Raw genomic sequence first — 21,116 nt, forward strand, 5'->3', positions numbered from 1 at the left:
AACGAAAAACTCAATTTCCTAGACCTAACACTAACAAAAACAAAAGATAAGATTGTATTCAGCATCTACAGGAAACCTACAGCCACTGATACCACCATTCATGAAACTTCCCATCACCCCTTCCAACACAAGATAGCAGCATACAATAGTTTCATTCATAGAATGCTCACCGTCCCCCTAAACCCCGATGATTATGAAAAAGAGATAAACATAATTAAATACATCGCCGTCTCAAATGGATACAGCCCTAAATTGATAGATAGTTTAACCAATAAACAGATAATCAAGAAAAAAGCCATTACTAGCACTGATAACAATAAAGAGCGAATGGAGTATGTATCAGTTGAATTTGGAACCAACCTCTCCCATACACTGAAAAACCAGATGAAAAAGCATGGCAAAATTGTAGCCTTCAAAACATCAAACAAACTCCAAAATCTCCTTTCCGTAAAAAATACACCACAGGATTTTTGTCAAAAAACAGGAGTTTATAAAATAACCTGTAATGACTGTGATAAGTTTTACATTGGCCAAACTGGAAGGCCCTTTGTAAAGAGGTTTAAAGAACATCTTCCCAAGAAAACCATCGTTCAAAAATCAAATTTCGCCGACCATTTGGTAGCCAGTAACCATAGTTATACTGATATAACAACAAATTTGCAGCCTTTACATATTTGCCAAAAAGGCCGAACAATGACGGCATTGGAACAGTTCGAAATTTACAGAGCCTCTAAAATTGAAACAAACAACCTGTTAAACGACAAAAACACCCTGCAATCCAACATTCTTTTTGAAACCTTAATACAGATGAATAATAGCCGAAACAATGCTGCACTAGCTACGTCACCAGGACAAAGGTCAGATCACGACCAACTACCGTCTTCAGTCGAGTCTCGACACACGTCTGGCGCGCCTCCATATCCTGCCCGTGCACGCGTAGCAAAAGTAAAAAATGTTAAATAACGGTCGACCGGTTTTTATATGTGTTTTGTGTTGTGGACAACTTACGCACCTCTTCAGGGAAGTTTAGTGTAAACAGTTCTTATACGGATCCGACGATGGCGCTCGCGCCGAAATGTACATAATCCACTAGGACAATACTTGGACCACAAGGCGACAAGCAGGTATTTTAACCTTTTATTTATTTGTCAAGCAACTCAATGTTTAGCAAAGCCTTTTGATGGGTTTCTTTCAGCCAAAGGATTCAAGCTTTGTCACGCTGATCAATGCCTTTACATGAAGGAGAGTAACAACAGGAAGTCATTTGTCGCTTTTTATGTAGATAATAAATTAGTTATCTTAACACATGAAGAAGACATATACAGGGTTTTCTTAAAGAGTTGAAGAAAGAGTTCAAGATGCTAGTCAAACCTGCATCGTTCTTTCTTGGTACAGTAGACTCTCAGTAATCCGGTAGATATAGGACCGTGATACTGCCGGACTAGTGAAAATGCCGGATTAATGGAATGTTATCAATAAAAACACGTTTCCGAAGATCGCACGATCTGAATTCACTATTGCTGCGATCGGGCATGACAACGATGATGTTTCCGTAATCGTGGGAGACGATGATATTGTCTACACAGCCGCGGGAGATGATCATGATTTTGCCACGATCGTGCGTGACGACAGTAACATTTCCATGACCGCGGGAGATGTTAATGATTTTGCCATGATCGCGCAAGGCGGCGATGACGTTTCCATGACCTAGGGAGGCGATGATAACGTCTACACGTCTGCAGGAGATGTTTATTATTTTACCGTGATCGCGCATGACGACAATGACGTTTACGTGACTGCGGGAGATGTTCATGGTTTTGCCGTGAGCGCAAAAGACGACGATGACGTTTCCTTGATCGCGGGAGTGGATGATCATGTCTACACGGCAGGGGAGATAATCAACATTTTGCTGCAATCACAGAAGATCTCAGCCGTCAAAAGACGCCGGATTACTGGAGTGCCGCAGTGCCAGATAGAGGGTCTGCTGTATTGAAATTGAACATATGAAAGATGGAGGAATCAAAATTAGCCGAAAAGCATATGCAAAGAAATTTTCTTGAACGGGTTAACTTACAAGATTCTAAACCAGTGACAACTCTATACTTAAAGGATTTATAAAACTTGGTTTTGATAAAGTTAAAGAAAAAAACTATATGAGTAGTTTACAGACAAGTACTGTAGTAGGAGCGGAGCACTAATGTATTTATTTGATGATTGGATCAAGACCTGACTTGGCTGTCAGTGTAAGATTCCTTTCAAGAGATTTTGTCCCCCTTAAGAGAGGACTTAGGTATGTTTTATGGGAACATGTCCTTTAGGAATCATTTATAAGCCAAAACAACAAAATGGTTTATTGGAGTGCTACAGTGATTCTTGTTGCCTTTAGAGGTTGCAACAAGACTGGGACAGCATAAGGAATTATTATAAAACATGCAGTTGGATTTTTGGCGATGGAACATTGGAGCGATTTTCGGCTCAGTCAAAGTGAATGAAGCCACAAAAGAAAATATTCTAGGTCTAGTTGAAATTATTGTTTAAAAGGTATAACTTTAATAGAAGAAATTCCATCGATCCAGATAGACAATCAAGCCTGAATTTAGTTCATAACCCTGAGCGTATGTACTGACTAAAAACCATTAGCCAAGTCTAGATTGCAAATAATCTGTCAGAAGCTGGGACTTTTTATAAGATTAGAATAGTTTAATAAAAGGGGACGTGTCGAAGTGACCATCTAAATATTGTTGTTTCAACTCATTGTAGACAAACCATAATACAAGAAAGGTCACTAAATAAGTTTTGTTCCAGTAAAGCTTTTCAGTATTAAACTTCCTCCTAATTTCTCTTTAAGTTTTTCTATTCCTTATATATGTTGTGAAATTTAGCTGTATTAAAATTTAGCACTTCCTTAAAATTGTTTCTTTTCATCTTCATCTCATATTCTTAATTTTATATTGCAAATATGTCTAGTCAACAGGATTTATATACTGTCTTGTGTCGACAGCTTGACTGCTGTAGGGTTCGTGTTGTACATGCCTGATGTCCATGGTCTAGTGGCTCACAGTCCCCGCATCCCCTATCAGACTGAGCTGCTACAACTCAATGAGCAATGTCTGTCACTGCTGGTGCTACTCACCTTCCTGGTGGCTCTGCTGGTCAAGGTAATACACTACTAGCTGTTACAAATACATGAATGGAGAATCCTAGTACGTGCATGATGAGAGTTTGTTTTGTAAATACAATTGGAATTAAGCTCACAGGCCATAAGACAACAATTTTTTACTTTACCTTACAGTCTATCCCTGCTCCTCTGATTTAAACAGCATTGGAGCCGTTGTCTGCCGCTCAGCCACACTCCACACTGCATTCAAGATAAAATGCAAATGGCAAAATTTTCTGCTACTGTTTATAATTGAGGTTATGTTATTATTTATGATGAGGGATTTGAAATGAATAACGTTCAGTCAGTCAGTATCAGTAATTCGTTACTCGGTTAATCCCGTAAAAAAAATTACCTAAAAATATTAACAGTTAAACTGAAAAAAGTATCAGCGAAATAAAATTATCAAATAAATTAATTGCGATATCATTATTAATTTTACAATAAATAAATTTCTAGAAAAACAATTGAGTCTTAGGCTTTGCTAAATGAAATGGTCTTTACAAATGATTTATTTTTATAGGCTAGTATATTTATGAGGGTTCTTTTTACATATTGTATTCTTATTTATAATAATATAAGGATGTATTTAATTAAAATGTATTATAATTATGTGTGTCAGATAAAACAGTTAAACTGACACAGTAATTCAATTAGATCATTTAGCCCAAGTCAGATAACGTAGTCTGTTGCAATTTAAATTAAAATATATAGGCCTACAGAAGGTCCTTTAAAAGAGCAAGCTTCAGCTTGAAATTTAACCCTAGCAGTGGCCGATCGACGTCTGGTGACGATCTGACGTTGATGCTTAGAATGGCCAAAGTCGTCTTGTGACGATCTGGGCCGAAAATTTTTGTAGCGGTAAAAAAAACATTTACAATCAACTCAGATGAAAATAATATATATACCATTCGAAAGATCACATTCTGAACTTTCATTTTATTACATAAACAAACCCTGTAGCAGGTATATAACAATGACACGACGATTAGAAATCAAATGAATTTTTGACACGGCACGACTTTTGCAGCCGACACTTGGGAACTGGCAAAACACGTCTTGTTTGGCATTACCCTGCTTGGGTAATTTTCGTCTTGGGATGTTGCGAGTGGTACCACTGGATAGCCATTGATTTTATCTTCATTGTGATTTAGAACGAAATATTGATTGCACAACCGGTACGATTGCGAAATTTTTAAGAAATGGTAGATGGTCGTCAGGTGACGATGTGGAAAATACGAATTACATACAGTATAATTTATTATTACTAGTCATATAGTATGTCATTTTGAAGAGGAAGAAATTTAGATTCAGAGAGTGGCAGCCCTGCACTCAGGGTTATTTCTGTATGCTCGCATGTAGACGAAGGAAGTGAGTCATTCATTACTGCTACAGTCTGTCAGCTGTTTTATATTCGCCATTGTTTGTTTGTGTTGTTTAGTGTTCGTTCTCGTGTTATCCGCGATTTATTACTAAATACGTTATTAGTTCGTAGTGTTAGTGTTAGTGAAGTTTGTGTGTGTGTATAACAGTAATCTTCATGCATAAATATTACTGAATTGTGTGAAATAGTGTTCATAAAAGGTTGTATTTTGTTAGCATCATGTCCTAAAATGATGATTCTGACATTTAGAGATTGTTGTACGAGACGGACCTTAGTTTGCAATGCTATATATGCTATATAATGATATACCCAAGGTGTTATACATTTTTATAAAGGTAAATGAATACACTACATCATGTTTATAATGGTTTGGGGGTAAAAAATTTTGTAAAAAAGTTATAGCCTATACTAAATACTACTGTATTTTGTTAGCATCATGTCCAAAGATGACGGTTCTGAAATTCAGAGGTGCTATGCTATATAATGATTTACCCAAGTTGTTATACATTTTTATAAAGGTAAATGAATACACTACAAGATGTTTATATTGGTTTTGGTGTAAAAAATTTGGTAAAAAAATTATATAGGCTACTAAATACTGTACACTCCATTTTCTCGAAATGCGCAAAAATATCAAAACGTTCTCAAATTGATACATAATCATAGGTGAAAATAACTTTTTACCATCATACTTATGACTTTTTTTGATTCCTTACTTCATTAGCTTTACAAATATATAGGCTACATATCATCAGCCTACATAATGTTTCACAACACAAACGAACACTGTAGGCTATAGTTTACACTTATTTGCGGTTTTGCGGTAATTGTATTATTATGTCCCTATTACGTACCTACAAAAAAATATTTCTAACATGTTATACATTTTTATGTAGGTAATTGAATACACTACAAGATTATTATGTTGGTTTGAAGTAAAAAAATTTGGTACAAAAGTTGTATACTAAATACTGTGAATTTTTTTCTCGAGAAATCGCTAAAATATAAAAACATTATTTTATATACGTATATTTATAGGTAAAAAATTATTTTTACCATAAACTTAATGACTTTTTTTGATTCCTTACTTCATTAGCTTTACAAACATGTATATATCATTATTAGTATACACATATATTATAGAACTTTTTACAACATAAACTAACACTGTACGGTTTTCAATTTTTTCGGTTCTCCGTTTGTCATTATATTTCGCCCCAAAAACTTATAAAAAAAAATATTTTCCTAACATGTTATATATTTCTATGTAGGGAATTAGATTGTCTACAAAATGTATATAATGAAATTCCCATAAAAAATCCGTAGGAAAAAAATACCGAGGCCGCTTTTGAAATTTCAAAAAAAATTCAAATCTTTTTTATTTTTTTCACTTTACCGATAAAATACACTGTCTAAATCATTATCATATTACTATTTCTAGATTCTCCTGTTCTTTCCGAACAAAATGAATATGAGGTTGGCTAGGTTTACTTGTACGGTTGAATTTTTACGAATTTTCAAAAAAAGGTCTGCAAAATCGCCAAAATGGGTTGGCCATTCCCCACTTCTAACATTGGCCACTGCTAGGGTTAAGTGTGGCAATCAACATTTTTCCCGCTACACCATAGGATACTTGCAGTGTATCTCAAAGACAAAGCCTACAGCCTACTAACTTACTCGCTGAATTAGTAGGCCTACTGTACTTTGAATACCCCCTATTACTATTAGGCCTAGGATGAAGTACGCCTGTCCATAGCCTCAGTTTTAATTATATGTTATATGTAATTGTATGTGTAAATGAAGTGTTTGATGATTAATGACACCATCAATCCCCAATGAGTGTATATGAGGTAGAAGATGAAGAACCGGTAATAAGTAATTTTTGAACAACTGTGTGGTAGACACAAGAACAGAGTACATAAATAAGTAAATATTCATTCAACTAGTGATTAATTTAACTTAAAACTTAACCAATTAATTTAATCCATTGGGGAAGGAATAATGCGCTGCGTGCAGCACCCTCTGCCGGCAATTATATTTTACCAAATTTGTAGACTTTTACTCTAATTGTTATAGAAATAAAACCTTGGTAATAATTAATAATTCTTTCATCATTTTGTTCTCAGTAAAATTATCTACAAATAAAATGGTAATTGGATAATCAAAGTGTAAAATTAAAAAAAATCAAATAGTTGATTAGATCAAATAATGTTTATCTTACTAATATTATAAATCTGAAAGTTTATGTGTGTGTGTTGCTCAATCACGCATAAACTACTGGACGGATTGGGCTGAAATTTAGCATGATGATAGCTCACATTCCCGATTAACATTAAAGCATATTCTTATCTCAAAAATCCTTTCGGGCTCCGCCCCAGTGGCTCTGTAGTTCCCCATGTTAACCTTATGAATTTTCATATTTAAAAGGCATTAATGAATCTTAACAGCTGTTTAAATTAAACAAGTTGGTTCTGTTCTATGATGTTCAATAGCATAAAAGTTACAAGGATTACCAACAGGGTGCAGTACTATTATTTTTTTTTTAATTTATGACAACAGCTAATTTTCAACTAAAAGGTGAGTGAGCGTAGCGAACGAACTTGTTGTAAACTCACCTCACAATATTAATTTAGGCTAGGCCTATTCTATAAATGTTTAAAGTTAATAAGTCAACAAAGATATATGAATTACAAAAGGGGTTTTATTTAAACAAATGAACAAACATGCAATGAGAAAAGGCTTGACGTTACAATGAAAGGACTGACAATGAGATTGAAATTAAAATGAAATAAAAGATAAGTTTGAATAATAAAGGCTCAAATAATTTATATGTGATATATCTCAGGGTAGGGTGTCGTGCTGGATTGAATGCTAAGAATTAATAAATTTAATAATGTCCAAATAGGCCTAATTTAGGTGTTAAACTTACAAATCCCAACAATGAAAAATCTAATTTTGATGTTGTCCAAAAGGTAAGTCCAATTAGCACTGAATTTAAAAGAGTTAAAAAAAAGTTTATACTTAATTTTGAAGATAACAATGATGGAGTTGAGTCCTCTTGAGGTTTAGGCTAATGTGATATAACTTGACATAAACTGGTCTTCTTGATGATATTAATGAATTTGATTTAGATAAAATTTGGACTCCTTCTAACTAACAGTTTCAACTTCTGCAATGGCTTCCTTCTCTTTCAATTTCAATGTTCACATCATTCATTGTTGAACACATGGATCACTTTCACTGCTTCTTAAATTTTGATTCCTTAAGGACTAATTTTTAAATGATATTATAAGAAATTTTGATGTATTGCAATTCTCTTACATATTTAACCCTTTCTGTGCTAGGCCAATAATTCCTATATTGTAAGACTTTTTTGTTTACCTTTTAATTCCATTACCCGTTGTTGAATTTTAACTGTCATGTTGTCACTATTTTATTAATTAGGCTAATTTTGAATAATAACACAATAAGAAAATATATAAGAAAGATAAATCCCGGTATTTGTAGTAAACATCAAACAAAACTTAGTTTTTGTTGTAATTTTCCTGGTTTTCCTATAAATTTTTATGTTCTGATAGCATTATTTGAAACCGAAATCTCACAAAATCAAAAGACATATAGTTTACAATGTGAATGTAATATTGAATTTAACCCTGATTTAGTTGGACGAGGTTATTGTAATATAGCAATTTTAGGGAAACTAATGTTTTGCAGCAAAGTCTCAGGAACACATTTACTACTACTAAAACTAAAAGATTGCATCTAAATAGTCCGTGACTAGCTGGTGCTGCTACCTAGTAATGCATTGAACAACCATCTGCAGCGCCATCTGTACGCAATCGGTGGCGACAGCTTAAATACCGGGTTTTGACTCCCCAGTCTTCAAGCACAGATATAGCCAAGAAGGCTAGGGCGTGTGTCACTTGGCCAGTGGCATTCGTCTGCTCGGGTTCGAATCCCGTCCTGTGTGGCAAATAATTGGTGACCTGTGTGTTTGTAGCGATATACTACAACCACTGGGGCATAGTGAGGTGTTCATAATCCTTGGTTCAGACATACACCTCGAAATCATCGGATTGGGCGAATCTTTTAGCTAAGTGGTTGGTAGTGTATCCTATGAACATGCAGGTCACCAATGGCCGTTTTGCTATTTTTTTTTAAATAACCTTCCTCTCTATATCCCTTAGGGTTTTTTTAAAACAACGATATATCGTTTCATAGCACTGAAAGGGTTAATAAATAATTAAGTTGTGGGCTTTGTATAAAAATATATATATATAGGCTATGAAATGAATATTATTAATGATTAATTGAACATATTAATGAAATTATATAAATTAGGAAAATGAATATTAGGCCAGCCTTTCTGAGGAGTGATTATTAACAAAGGTGTATGAACAAAAGTTAAGACTTTAAGAAACTTAATACTAAATAATGAATGAAATGACATGAAATATTACAAACTTCAACCTGGAGGCGAGTTAGCGTAGCGAACGAGCTAACCTGAAGGCAAGTGAGCGCAGCGAACGAGCTCCAACCTAAAGGTGAGTGAGCGTAGCGAACGGACTTCAACCAGGACGTGAATGAGCCATGCGAATACTTATGAAGTTAAAGGGGGTAAAGCTCGCGGGTACAGCTAGTAGATTATAAAAATAAAAATGTTTAAAACAATTTTTAAAAGTAAACTTGACTTACAAATTCAAAGATTAATCCAGACACCAAATGACACTACTATTATAAAGTTCAATTGCTTTTGGGTGATATCTGGTTTCCATAGCAACACAACCTTGTTTGTTGTTCGCAAAAATAAATTAGTTAATACGGTAAACAAGATGCAAGATAAACACCAATAACTAAGAAAAACCAAAAAGAGGGAAAAAATAATAAAATAACTAGTGGTGTCTATTGATGTTTTTATCTTTTAGCGGTAACACAAGCGACACTAGTAATTCAGCCGTCGGGCCCGCAGCGGCCGTACGAGTAACGCTTGGCGTCAATGGGTTAAGGAAAATGTTATAACAACCAGTGTGTTACCAAAAACACTGTTTTAATGGTGATTGCATTTTGAAACTTGAATAGTAGTTTACGGAACGTTCCCGTAAAGATAGTGTCGTTAAGACTATTATGTGAGTTACGTTCACTACTTGATCTACAACTTTTTTTTTATTAGCCTACTAACAATAACTACTTGTAACTTCTAAGAGAGGTTATTTTTTCGTTTATAACCTCTCAGTGCAACTGGACTGGGCACTGACAGACATTAATTAGTCAATCAATAGTCAGCAGACAAGATAGCAGAGGAGCGCGGCAAGCGACAGACAATGGTACTAACTAACTTGTGTGCCACTCAGAGAGAAAAAAATGAGGAGCAGGGACCAACTTTTGTAATTGTATTGTTTTTAGTTGTTTGTGGCTTAGAATCATGCTCAAGCTATGCTGAATAATGTGCTCAAATTAAAATTGAATTATTAAACACATATGGCTGAGCCATTGACTACTTACTTTATCAATTCTTTCCCCTCTCACACCTTATTATAAAGTAACAAATTACATTAACTTTATTTTATTTTTTTATTTCGCATTGTAGCAAGTAACATTCTATTTATGTGTGGCAGGCTTACTTTATCGGAGTGGTATGGAGCTGCTACAAGTACCTGATGTTGCGTGTGTTCCCTGGCCAACGGACCATCCACTACATTGACACTGAGAGCTTGTTGCCCAGCTACGAGGCAGCTGTCAAGAAGTACGTGGTCCCTCCCCCATCCTATGACACAGCTGTTCGTACCACCCCTACCACGACTGTGACAGCAGAGCAGACCAACACCACCACCGCCGTCACCGCCGCCGCTCCCCCACCACAGCCCATGTAATGTGCAACCCACTTGAAGGAAATTCCTAGTTTTATTTTTTAAGCAATACATATTTTAGCCGGTTTTTGTTTACTATATTCCAGAGTAAATCAGATTTGTGATTTAACAAGTAGTTTTAAGTGTAATGTGTAAGTGAATGGGGCACTTAAAGTATTACTGTACCCGTCTTTTGTAAAAAATATCAATTTGGACAAAATTCAAATGTTGCAAGTATTGCAAGATCTGCGTATTCAAAGTTTGTCTAACTGGCACTAGTCCTACCAATCACATCTCTCCTGTTGGTCGGCAGATGTGTTTTTTACTGGGTATATCATTTTTAAATTTTATCTTGTTTTATATGGAAGGGATACAAAAAAAGTGTTTCTATTTAGCATACATCTCACATACTTAACTAAACTATGAAAAGTAATAATTCAAAGTAGGTAACACAGGAGTTTAACCATACATAAGTTTGTCATATTACTCTGAATTCCATGGAATCAGCCTACAACTTAACTCGTGTCATTAAGTGTATGCATTTTACTATTTACAGTCAAATTTGTACTTGAGATTTAATGATATTTTTCCAAATATTTAAGTTGATTTCTTATATATTTTTCCAATTTAAAATAAATATTTAACCATAATTTTTACCATACCTACATGGGGTTTTCAAGTTTTTGTGTTTGATGACTGGATACAGATTGGTAAGCTTACTTAAGTTCTAACAACAGATCATTGGTTTATTATGCGATAATTTTATGAAAGCGAGATTAAGACTTGTACAGCATTATATTTATATTTATTCCTATTTTTGTTTCATGAATCTTCATTTATAGTTATTTTTGTTAAAACTTAATTTTTATTTTCTCCTTGAATTGTATATTCATAGTAAAACATTAAGAATGTGAAAAATCAGTGTGCTATAGTGTCATTTATTAATTTGTGATATTTTTGTACATACAAATTGAGTAGTTTGTAGGTAACAGGTGTAGTATTGGGTACCCACAAATGTAGACTGTACATCAAATTTGTACACAACTTACTGGGTAAAGTAAAGGTTTTAAGGTAATACAAAATCACTGTTTGAACTTGAAGGAGAACAAGTTATAGAAACGTACTTTACTTTACACTGCTTTTGGGAACCCTGTAGTTGATGCTATATGTATATATGTCACAACCTGAAAGTGTTAAATGGTCCAGTATCTTTCTCGAAGTTTAAAATGTTGATCTAAAAAGAACTAAAAGATAGATCCTTTTGGCTAATGCCACCTAGTTAGCTTATACATCTGTAATTTGTGTTTGAATAATGAATATTAAAATCTCTAAATTCTTATTGAAATGTTTTTATTTTGAATTGGACCATAGGCCTTGTCAACTCTTTCTTAGCAATACAGAAGAACTCCAATCATACAAATCAATTGCACATCGGAATAGTAAATACCCCCCGCTGCAGCAAACCTGCAGACTAAGCGAATTTCAACTTGTCTGATTACATTTTTACCAAAATATTTACATAAATAAGACATATTTATTCCCTATTTAAATAACATTAGATTTAACGAGCGCTTAGGTTTGCTGCTACGGGAAAGGTAAAAACTGTTTTTTGACCATACATCAATAATATAGGATTTAAATAAATTTGCCAAATTTTATCAATATATGTCCATAAACAAGTTAACTACATCAATTTTCATTTTCTCCATTATAATTACATGGGAATTTTAAATTACACTATTTTTGAATTTTCTCTGTGACCATTAGGCATACAACAGCGCTTCAATATATCAAATCAAATTAATCTTTATTCATAATGTGTACATGAGTAATCATACAACGGAATAGTGTCATTTCCTTATAGCTAACAGGGCTTATAGCGTATAATACATATTTACAACTGGTTATACTCTTCAATTGAATAAATAGGATTTGATGTAATATAATTTTTTAACTTAATTTTAAATTTATTAACATTATTTTCTTTTTTTATTTCTTTAGGTAACGTTCTAAAAAACTTTGCTCCTGCATATGATGGTTTTTTTGTGTAGAGTTGCAATCTGTGATGAGTGGGTATGATTTCCGATTTATTTCTGGTATTGTATGGGTGAGTTGGATGGTTTATTAATGGCTTGCTTGAATTCAAAGTTTTGTAAACCATAATTGTATCAAAAATATATTGTCCATAAACTGTAATAATTTGAAGATTTTTGAAATGCTCTTTACAGGAGGATACTTCTTGATGAAGATTTTTAATGATCCAAATTGCTTTTTTTTGTAACTTTTGAATTTTATCAAGATTTTCTTGTTTGGTCGAGCCATAAAGACAGATGCCAAATGATATATGATAATGTATATAGGAATGGTATATTAGTTTGAGTGTTGATTGACTACATAAATCTGCCATTTTTCTCAAGGCAAATAAACCTGAATTAATTTTTGATATGATTTTGTCCACATGTTAATTCCAATTTAGGTTGCCATCTATTAGTAGACCGAGAAATTTTGTGCTAAGAATTTGCTCAATAGGTTCGGAATCAATCATAACAACAGGTTCTGCTGTGGTTTTTGACTGAGCTGTTTTAAATGATATATAATTTGTTTTTTCAACATTAAGCTGTAAATTATTATTTTTGAAAAATTGAACAATATTTCCTAATTCTAGGAAAGACAAAATTTCAATTTGTTCTATTGTTTTATCTGAAATTTTTAGGTTAGTATCATCGGCGTATAAACATATACTGCTTTTCTCAGGGTTTGATAGTGAAGTTGATATATTTTTAGATAGCATATGAAAAGAAGGGGCCCTAAAATTGATCCTTGAGGAACTCCGAATTGTACTTTTTTAAATTGTGATTTATGATTTGAAATTATATTATCAGAACAACTAGTTAATTGGACAAACTAAAATCTATTTTCAAGGTATGAACAAAACCAATCTAATGTAGATTTGACCATCCCCAGAGATTTTAATTTACTAATAAGTAATGTATGATTTACATTATCAAATGCCTTTGACAGATCCATGAACATACCAATGTATGGGTCTCCCTCCAGCGTCAATTGAGTCAATTATTGATTCTATGAAAGCAATACTTGCAGTAATTACCGATTTTCCACAGCAGAAACCATGCTGAATGTCATCTATTAAGTGGTTCTTAACTAGAAATTCTGTTAATTGAATGTAGACTGCTTTTTTGCTTTTTCATAAATTTTAGAAAATGTCGGTAACAAGGATAATGGGCGATAATTTGACGGATTTTTAATATCATTTTTTTATGTAATGGAATAATTTTTTGCAATTTTTACCTAATTGATCCGGGAAGACTCCTGAGACAAATGATGAGTTTATGAGATGACTTAAAATACAGCTGATTTCATTTTTAATGGATTTTACAAAAAATATAGGGATTTCATCATACCCACTTGAACTCTTATTTTTAAGGGAACTGATAATTTCTTCTATTTCTAGTACTCCCACCTCTCTTAATCTAAACATTGGTTTCATTTCCTATTTGGCAGAATCTAATATTACATCATTACTATCTGTACAATTGTTTATTTGAGATAAATCAATGTTATTTTTTACCACATTTACAAAGAAATCATTAAATATATTTGATACTTCTGTTGGGTTACAGTAATGTTTTCCATTATGAACTAAATTAATATTTTGATTGTTTTTATGGATTTTGTTTCCCACTTCCAGTGGCGGTTCTAGGACCATGTCAAGGGGGGGGCTTGGGGGGAGTACCCCCCAATAAAGCAGGGGGGTCCGGGGTCCTCCCCCGGGAAAATTTGAAATTTTCAAAGCCGTTTGGTGACTTTCTAAGGCCATTTTTAACACCTAAAACCGTGCCCAATGGTCCATAAACTCCCATTTCACCTGTTGTTTGTCATGAGCAAATAGATATTTTAAAAATTAAACTATGATGATTGCATTCATGAATTTCAAAACACACTGTAGACTACGGCCATGTCCTCCTAAAAGCCGTTAGGTGACCTTCTACAGCCAGTTTTAACGTGTCTAGAACTGTGTACAAAACCTCACAATTCCCCATTTATTTGTCATGAATAAGTAGACATTTTTAAAACTAACTATGACGATTGCATTCATAAATCTCAAACATATTGTAGGCTATGGCAATATCCTCCTAAAAAAGCAGTTTACTGACTTTCTAAAGCCATTATTAATGTCTATAACTGTGTCCAACTGTCCAAAAACCTCTCATTTCGCCTGTTATTTGTCTTTGTCATGAGCAAGTAGACATTTTAAACTCAAACTATGACGAACTTGCATTAATGAATTTCAAAACATAAGCCTACTGTAGACTACGAATCCATCTCCTAAAAGCTGTTTGGTGACTTTATAAAGCCATTTCTAACGGCTAGAACTGTTCCCAATTGTCCTAAAACCTCCCATTTCACCTGTTATATGTCATGCAAGCAAGTAGACACGTTTTTTAACTTTACGTTTTTCTCCATTTCATAGATCTGTCACAATATGTATAGTATCGAATTCAGTAATAGCATTGACTATATAAACTTTAACACTAGTGTTTATATAGTCAATGGTAATAGGCTACTGGAGCTACCGCTGATTGCTGATTGATGCCTGTGTAAAGTTAGTGGCTAGCAGACAATTTGACAACTAACTATGGAACATCAGGAAATCAGCTGTTTCCCCGTCCTCGCTCGTACGCTCGCCGCTTGCCTTTGCCCTAGCATGTCAACAGCTGACCTGCAGCTGACTGCTGTAAAATTTGATAATGCGTACAACTTTCCATAGCGTAATATTGTTTTATTCGTTGTGCTAGTGTCCACAAAGTTTATCTATGTGGGACTTAATACTACTCCTGCCATCGCTTTTAAGTTTAATGAAAACTACATTGATGTCTGTTTTATGAGATTACGTATTTTAAGGTCGAAATGTACGTTTAAATTTATTTTTCCAGGGTCCAAGGGGGGGGCTTTAGCCCCTGTAGCCCCCCCCTTGGAACCGCCACTGCCCACTTCCGAATCTATATAATTAATACGCCACATGAAACTTTGTCGGTTGAACTCCTCCGCCATTTCTTAACCGATTTTATCCATTGACGTCTTATTGGAAAGAGCGTGTCGCGTAGATTTGCAAACTGGCTTTAGATTTTTGAAAAAAGTCCCTTGGGCTCTGCCCCAGTGGCTTTGAAAGTTCCCATGTCATCTTTATGAAGAACATAATTGTTTACGTTTTGATCAGCTCTATAATTTAATTGCTGTTATTTATTTTTCAATTCAATGAATCGCATTGGGTACATTTACTGATTTTGTTGAAATTAAATATTTACTATTTCAATTTACATTCGTCCATATTACGATGTAAAAAATCGAGAAAGCTTGGACAGTTTTATATATTTTACCGAATAAGACAAATGAATTGACATAGTACTGTATTTCTTGAGCAATCATTGAAAGGAACGATTTGATAACCACGGAAACATAGGAAAGTCATAGAACGTTACAAAGTAGGAGAAATAGAGATTAAAAAAAGAAAACACTATCGTTATCAACCTACATAATGAAGAACACTTACAATATGAAGATTCCCACAAACAATGAACAAGGATGTTAGCCAAAGTGCTACTATTTTGTAGGAAACATGGACTGGTAGAGGAAACCCCTCTAAAGTTTAATTAAACTGGCACGGCAAGGATATTAGGCTATGTGTTTTCATAAAAGTCAAGTGATTTTAAAAGAAAATGACTACATCCAAGAAACCTTAGTCAAACTTTCATTGAAGGATTCACATTATTCACATTATTAATCGCATTTAAGAGAAACATAAAAACCATCTGAACAACATTGGGCCTTTCAATTCAGCATTTTTTCAGGTAAATATAATTTACGTATATAAGTAACTAGCAAAATTAATGGCAATTGAAGCAAATAAAATTGTGACAGAGAGGTTATGCAGAAAATTAGGTAGTTCTTAAGTAATGTAAACAAAATTATTTTTATAAAAAATGACTGAAATTTGTAAACGTCCTGGTGACAATGGGTGGTACCATGCAGACTACTTTATCATTGACAAAGATCAACATGGACAACGTAATGCAAGACTAGGCTGTAAGTGGGAAACATTAATTATTTGTAGAATACACTAAACAAGCACATCAGCTTTTGAAAAATGATAAAATATTTACAAGAAATGTTGATTATATGGAACTGTTACGCACGTAATCTATGAGTTAACTTGCAATTGCTCGATTTCGAGCAACATGTACACTAGTTTATAATATTCCAAACTGTTTTATTTACATTATTTGATTTTTTTATTTTACTGTCAAAATAATCTCTTTTTGCCTTTTTAACATTTTTTTTTTTGTAATTCAAAGATCTTAGCTTTAACATTTCTGGCAAATTGTTATCTTTTTTACTTCTGCTTTCCCGTGTTAGTTTAACTAGTGTGCTCTTTTCTTCTTTAAGTTGTAGGGAAATCCAATTGTTTTTTTGTGTTGTTTTCTTTTTAGCGAATTTAACTATAGGGTAGTAGCTATTACCGTAGGTAGCATGGTAAGACCTAAGCCCGGGAGCGATTTACTTTTTCATTTTGATGTCCCCAGAGGCCAAAAACACCATTCGTTCAAATTTTTATATATGTTTATATATATATATAGATATATATATATATATATATATATATATATATATATATATATATATATGTGTGTCTGTGAACGCGATAACTTGAGTAATTTTTGTCCGATTTTGATGAAATTTGGTTTAAAGGTGTAAAGCGGGATAAACTTGAATGAGTTCGCGAACCAGCATGATCGGACCATGGGAACAGGGCTTTACGGGGGGTTTTATGGGGTAAAAATTGGTTTTTCTCACTTTTGACCCTCAAAACACAAAGTTTCCCAATTTCGCTTTATACCTTTTTAAAGAGCTTAAAAAAATAATTTAGTATATAAAAGTATTTTTGTACGGTTATTGGTAACGTAGAAAATTTAAAAAATTGTAAATTTAAAATTTCCATGTTATTCTTATGGAGAATATTGTAAAATGTTGTCGTTTGGTTGTTTATGGATATATTTTGATCAAACTTGGCAAACTTATTTATTTTGTACTAAGCTATTAATATTTTACTAAAAAACACACTTTATTAGTTTCCTTGTAGCAGCAAACCTAGGTACTCGACCTATAATGTTATTTAAATATATTTAATTGAAAATCAATTCAGACAAATGGAAATTCGCTTAGTTGTCAGGTTTGCTGGGACGGGGGTATTTATTCTTTTCATAGGAAAAACTGTATTAAAGTGGTACATGAAACTGTCTAGAAAATTATTGTATTTATCTTTAGTTGGTGAAATAATTACTTCAGCCCATGACTCATCTAATAGAATTTTTTTAAACAGATTTTCTTCACTAAAAACTCTTTGGTCCCGGAAAATAAAATTTTGCCTTACAGATTTTGATTTTGGCAAAGCTATTTCTAAGCATTGACCATCATGGTCAGACAATAAGGTTATTATACCATTTATTTTCATGAGGCTGCTTTGAGACTTTGTGACAAGAAAGTTGTCAATTGCTGTTTTTGATATTTTAGAGATCCTAGTGGGAAATTTTACCAAGTACTCCATATTTACCCTTTTTAGCATATTTTTTAACATAGTGTGTTCTTTAGATTTAACAAGCACATCTATATTAATATCCCCTGCAACAATGATACACTTATACTTATTGTTCAGAAATTCTAAAAGTACAGTTAATCTGTCTAAAAATATTTCAGCTTTTGACTTAGGGGATCTGTAAACTGCTACAACTAGGTACTATTTTAAAATCTATATAATTAAAACGCTACATGAAACTTTGTCGGTTGAACTCCTCCGCCATTTCTTAACCGATTTTATCCATTGACGTCTCGTTGGAAAGAGCGTGTCACATAGATTTGCAAACTGGCCTTACATTTTTGAAAAAAGTCCCTTGGGATCTGCCCCAGTGGCTTTGAAAGTTCCCATGTTATCCTTATGAAGAACTTAATTGTTTACATTTTGATCAGCTGTATAATTTAAATGTTATTTATTTTTCAATTCAAAATTAATACGCTACATTAAACTTTGTCGGTTGAACTCCTCCGCCATTTCTTAACCGATTTTATCCATTTACGTCTCATTGGAAAGAGCGTGTCGCATAGATTTGCAAACTGGCCTTACATTTTTGAAAAAAGTCCCTTGGGCTCTGCCCCAGTGGCTTTGAAAGTTCCCATGTTATCCTTATGAAGAACTTAATTGTTTACATTTTGATCAGCTGTATAATTTAAATGTTATTTATTTTTCAATTCAATGAAACCATATGAAACGCATTGAGTACATTTATTTACTATTTCAGTTTGTGTAAACATAACCCCTTAAGACGGATCGTGTTAGTATGGTTGTATCTTAGATTTGTGTATTTATCATTGTTTTGTGTCGCTATGACGGGTCGTGTTAGCATGATTGTAACTTAAATTTGTGCATTTATCGTTGTTTTGTGTTGCTATAATTTGTTTATTTGTTGTTTTTTCTTTTAAATGCCTCCGACGTGACGACAACGAAACATAGACAGGAGGCGTAATCATGATAACGACCGCAGCTACAGAACGCTGGCGCGGTCAGCACCTGACCCTGGGCAATCTCAACTATTAGGTTACAAATGCGCCCTTAGCACTAACCCAAAACGACTTTTCGTTCTCAATTGGCTCTCTATCAATGACCTGTGTTGCACGTACCGCGAGGGATTTTGAGAAGGAGAAAACCGGCCGGAATGCTTTAGGTTTATCAATAACGAAGATAAACATGGTCTGAGTTACACATCAGTAATCTTTGAGTTGACTCCTAAATTCATTGTAAATAGGACTGTTATTCGTTTTGAAATAACTGCAATTGCTCGAATTCGAGCAACATGTACACTAGTTGTTAATTAAATATTTACATATACAAAATTCAAACTGTTTTTCTTCTATTAATTTATTTTTCAAAGAGTCAGGAAATGTAACTATTTTTTGTTTCATTTCATTGGTAGATAGTAACATTACTCCACCTTTGCGTGACAGCTTCCGAGTAAAATATGACCCTACAGAATAGTATTCTATATTTAAGCGCTCAATTTCTTCCTCTTTCATATCATGTTCTGTTAAGATAACAATATGTGCTTTTATTTCATTCAAAGTTATTTGCAAAGCCTCAATTTTGGATTTTAAATGCTCAATATTCTGATGGAATAATTTAACTATAGACTTATTTTGATAGTTACATTTTTGAGGTGGACTTTGAGAGAGGTGGTTTCCAGGTGGTTGATTGGTGGTCCAGTAATGTAGGGTATGTGATAAGGTGGTAGGGTAATCGTAGATGGAATAGTTAAAGGATGTCCGGAGGGGGTGGGTGGTGAGGACTCTGAGACAAAAAATGCATATTACTATGACTTATGGTATCGGAGGACACTGACACACTATAATGATTTGTACTATAGACGTTACTGATTTCACTAGTGCTCTGCTTTTCACCACTAACACGATCACACATTTTCACTACTTCACTGTAGTCAAGGACTCCAGGAACCGTGGGGGGGGGGGGGGGGCTGGTTGTGGTAGGTGAGACAGGCTGATGTTCGCTCACTGCATCCTCTTCATGAGTTTTGATGGTTTCTTGACTACAGTTGATGGTTATGTGAGACGACTCATCGAACACCTTCTGTTGATATTATTGTTCAGAGATGGCGTCTCTCAGTTTGTGTATTAAGTCCTTGTATGAGTAACCATTGAACAGTGTTCTTGTAGAGGATTGGTAGTAGGCTGCTACTATGACAGTAGTATGACAGTATATATATATATATATATATATGAATTTGAACGGTTGGTGTTTTTGGCCTCTAGGGACCTCAAAATAAAAAATTAAACCGGTCCCGGGTCTAGGTCTTACCATGCGTACTACGGTAATAGCTTATTCCCTATATGGGAAATTCGCTAAACATTCAGATAAGCAATTGGATTTTTTCAGAAATTTAGAGTGTGTCTGCCAAGATTTAGAGATATAAAATTCATGCTTTCACTTCATGATAACGTTTGCGTTACCACGCTAGACAAAGATGATGTTTCCGTGACCACAGGAGGCGATGATGATGTCTACATGACCGCAGTGTATGTTAAGGCTTTTGTCGCAACCACAGCTTCTTTAACCTCTCAGCCATAAGGATTTTTTCAATTCAATGTCATTGAGGCATTGAGTACATTTATTTACCATTTGAGTTTGTGGAAACATAACCCCCCAAGACAGATTGTGTTAGTACGGTTGTATCTTTAATACTTTACAATGAAATGGCGACCATACACAGTAACACAGTAGGTATTTTAAGCCAAGTATGAATGGAGATGAGTGTAGGATGAGTGGCGCGATTTGTAGTCTTGTATTTAATGATTCTAACAAATTTCCTATTGGTGAACAATATTCTCTTGGTTTTAGCTATACATAATATCAGCAATATTCATGACAAATTTGTTATTTTTAGGATTAAATAGATTTACTAGCAATGATATAATATATTTTACTTGGATGATTATAAAAAGGATAAAATATTTACTTGAAATTGTACCCACACTAAAACATTCTTCAATCTTGGTAAAAAATCAAGAGTTTAAAATATTTAAGACTACATACAGTAACCAACTCACTCAACTGAGATAAAGGAACAAGAAATTAATAGGCTCGGCC

The 21,116-nt window shown here is 33.9% G+C and overlaps 1 protein-coding gene across 4 annotated transcripts in view; it reads left to right on the forward strand.

The window, feature by feature from the left end:
* LOC129001844 (lysosomal-associated transmembrane protein 4A) overlaps positions 1-11,726 on the forward strand; it is a 38,942-nt gene extending 27,216 nt beyond the window's left edge. For all 4 annotated transcript variants that reach the window (XM_054429385.1, XM_054429331.1, XM_054429537.1 and 1 more), the window contains exons 5-6: positions 3,002-3,158; positions 10,157-11,726. In XM_054429385.1, the coding sequence (XP_054285360.1) occupies positions 3,002-3,158; positions 10,157-10,411 (412 nt within the window). In that variant the 3' untranslated portion in view covers positions 10,412-11,726. The remainder of the gene's footprint in view (positions 1-3,001; positions 3,159-10,156) is intronic.
* The last annotated feature ends 9,390 nt before the right edge of the window (positions 11,727-21,116 follow it).

The sequence above is a fragment of the Macrosteles quadrilineatus genome, unplaced genomic scaffold, assembly GCF_028750875.1.
Source record: "Macrosteles quadrilineatus isolate MER2022 unplaced genomic scaffold, UCM_ALF_1.0 Scaffold_1__1_contigs__length_201487025, whole genome shotgun sequence".
Classification (NCBI taxonomy): Eukaryota; Metazoa; Arthropoda; class Insecta; order Hemiptera; family Cicadellidae; genus Macrosteles; species Macrosteles quadrilineatus.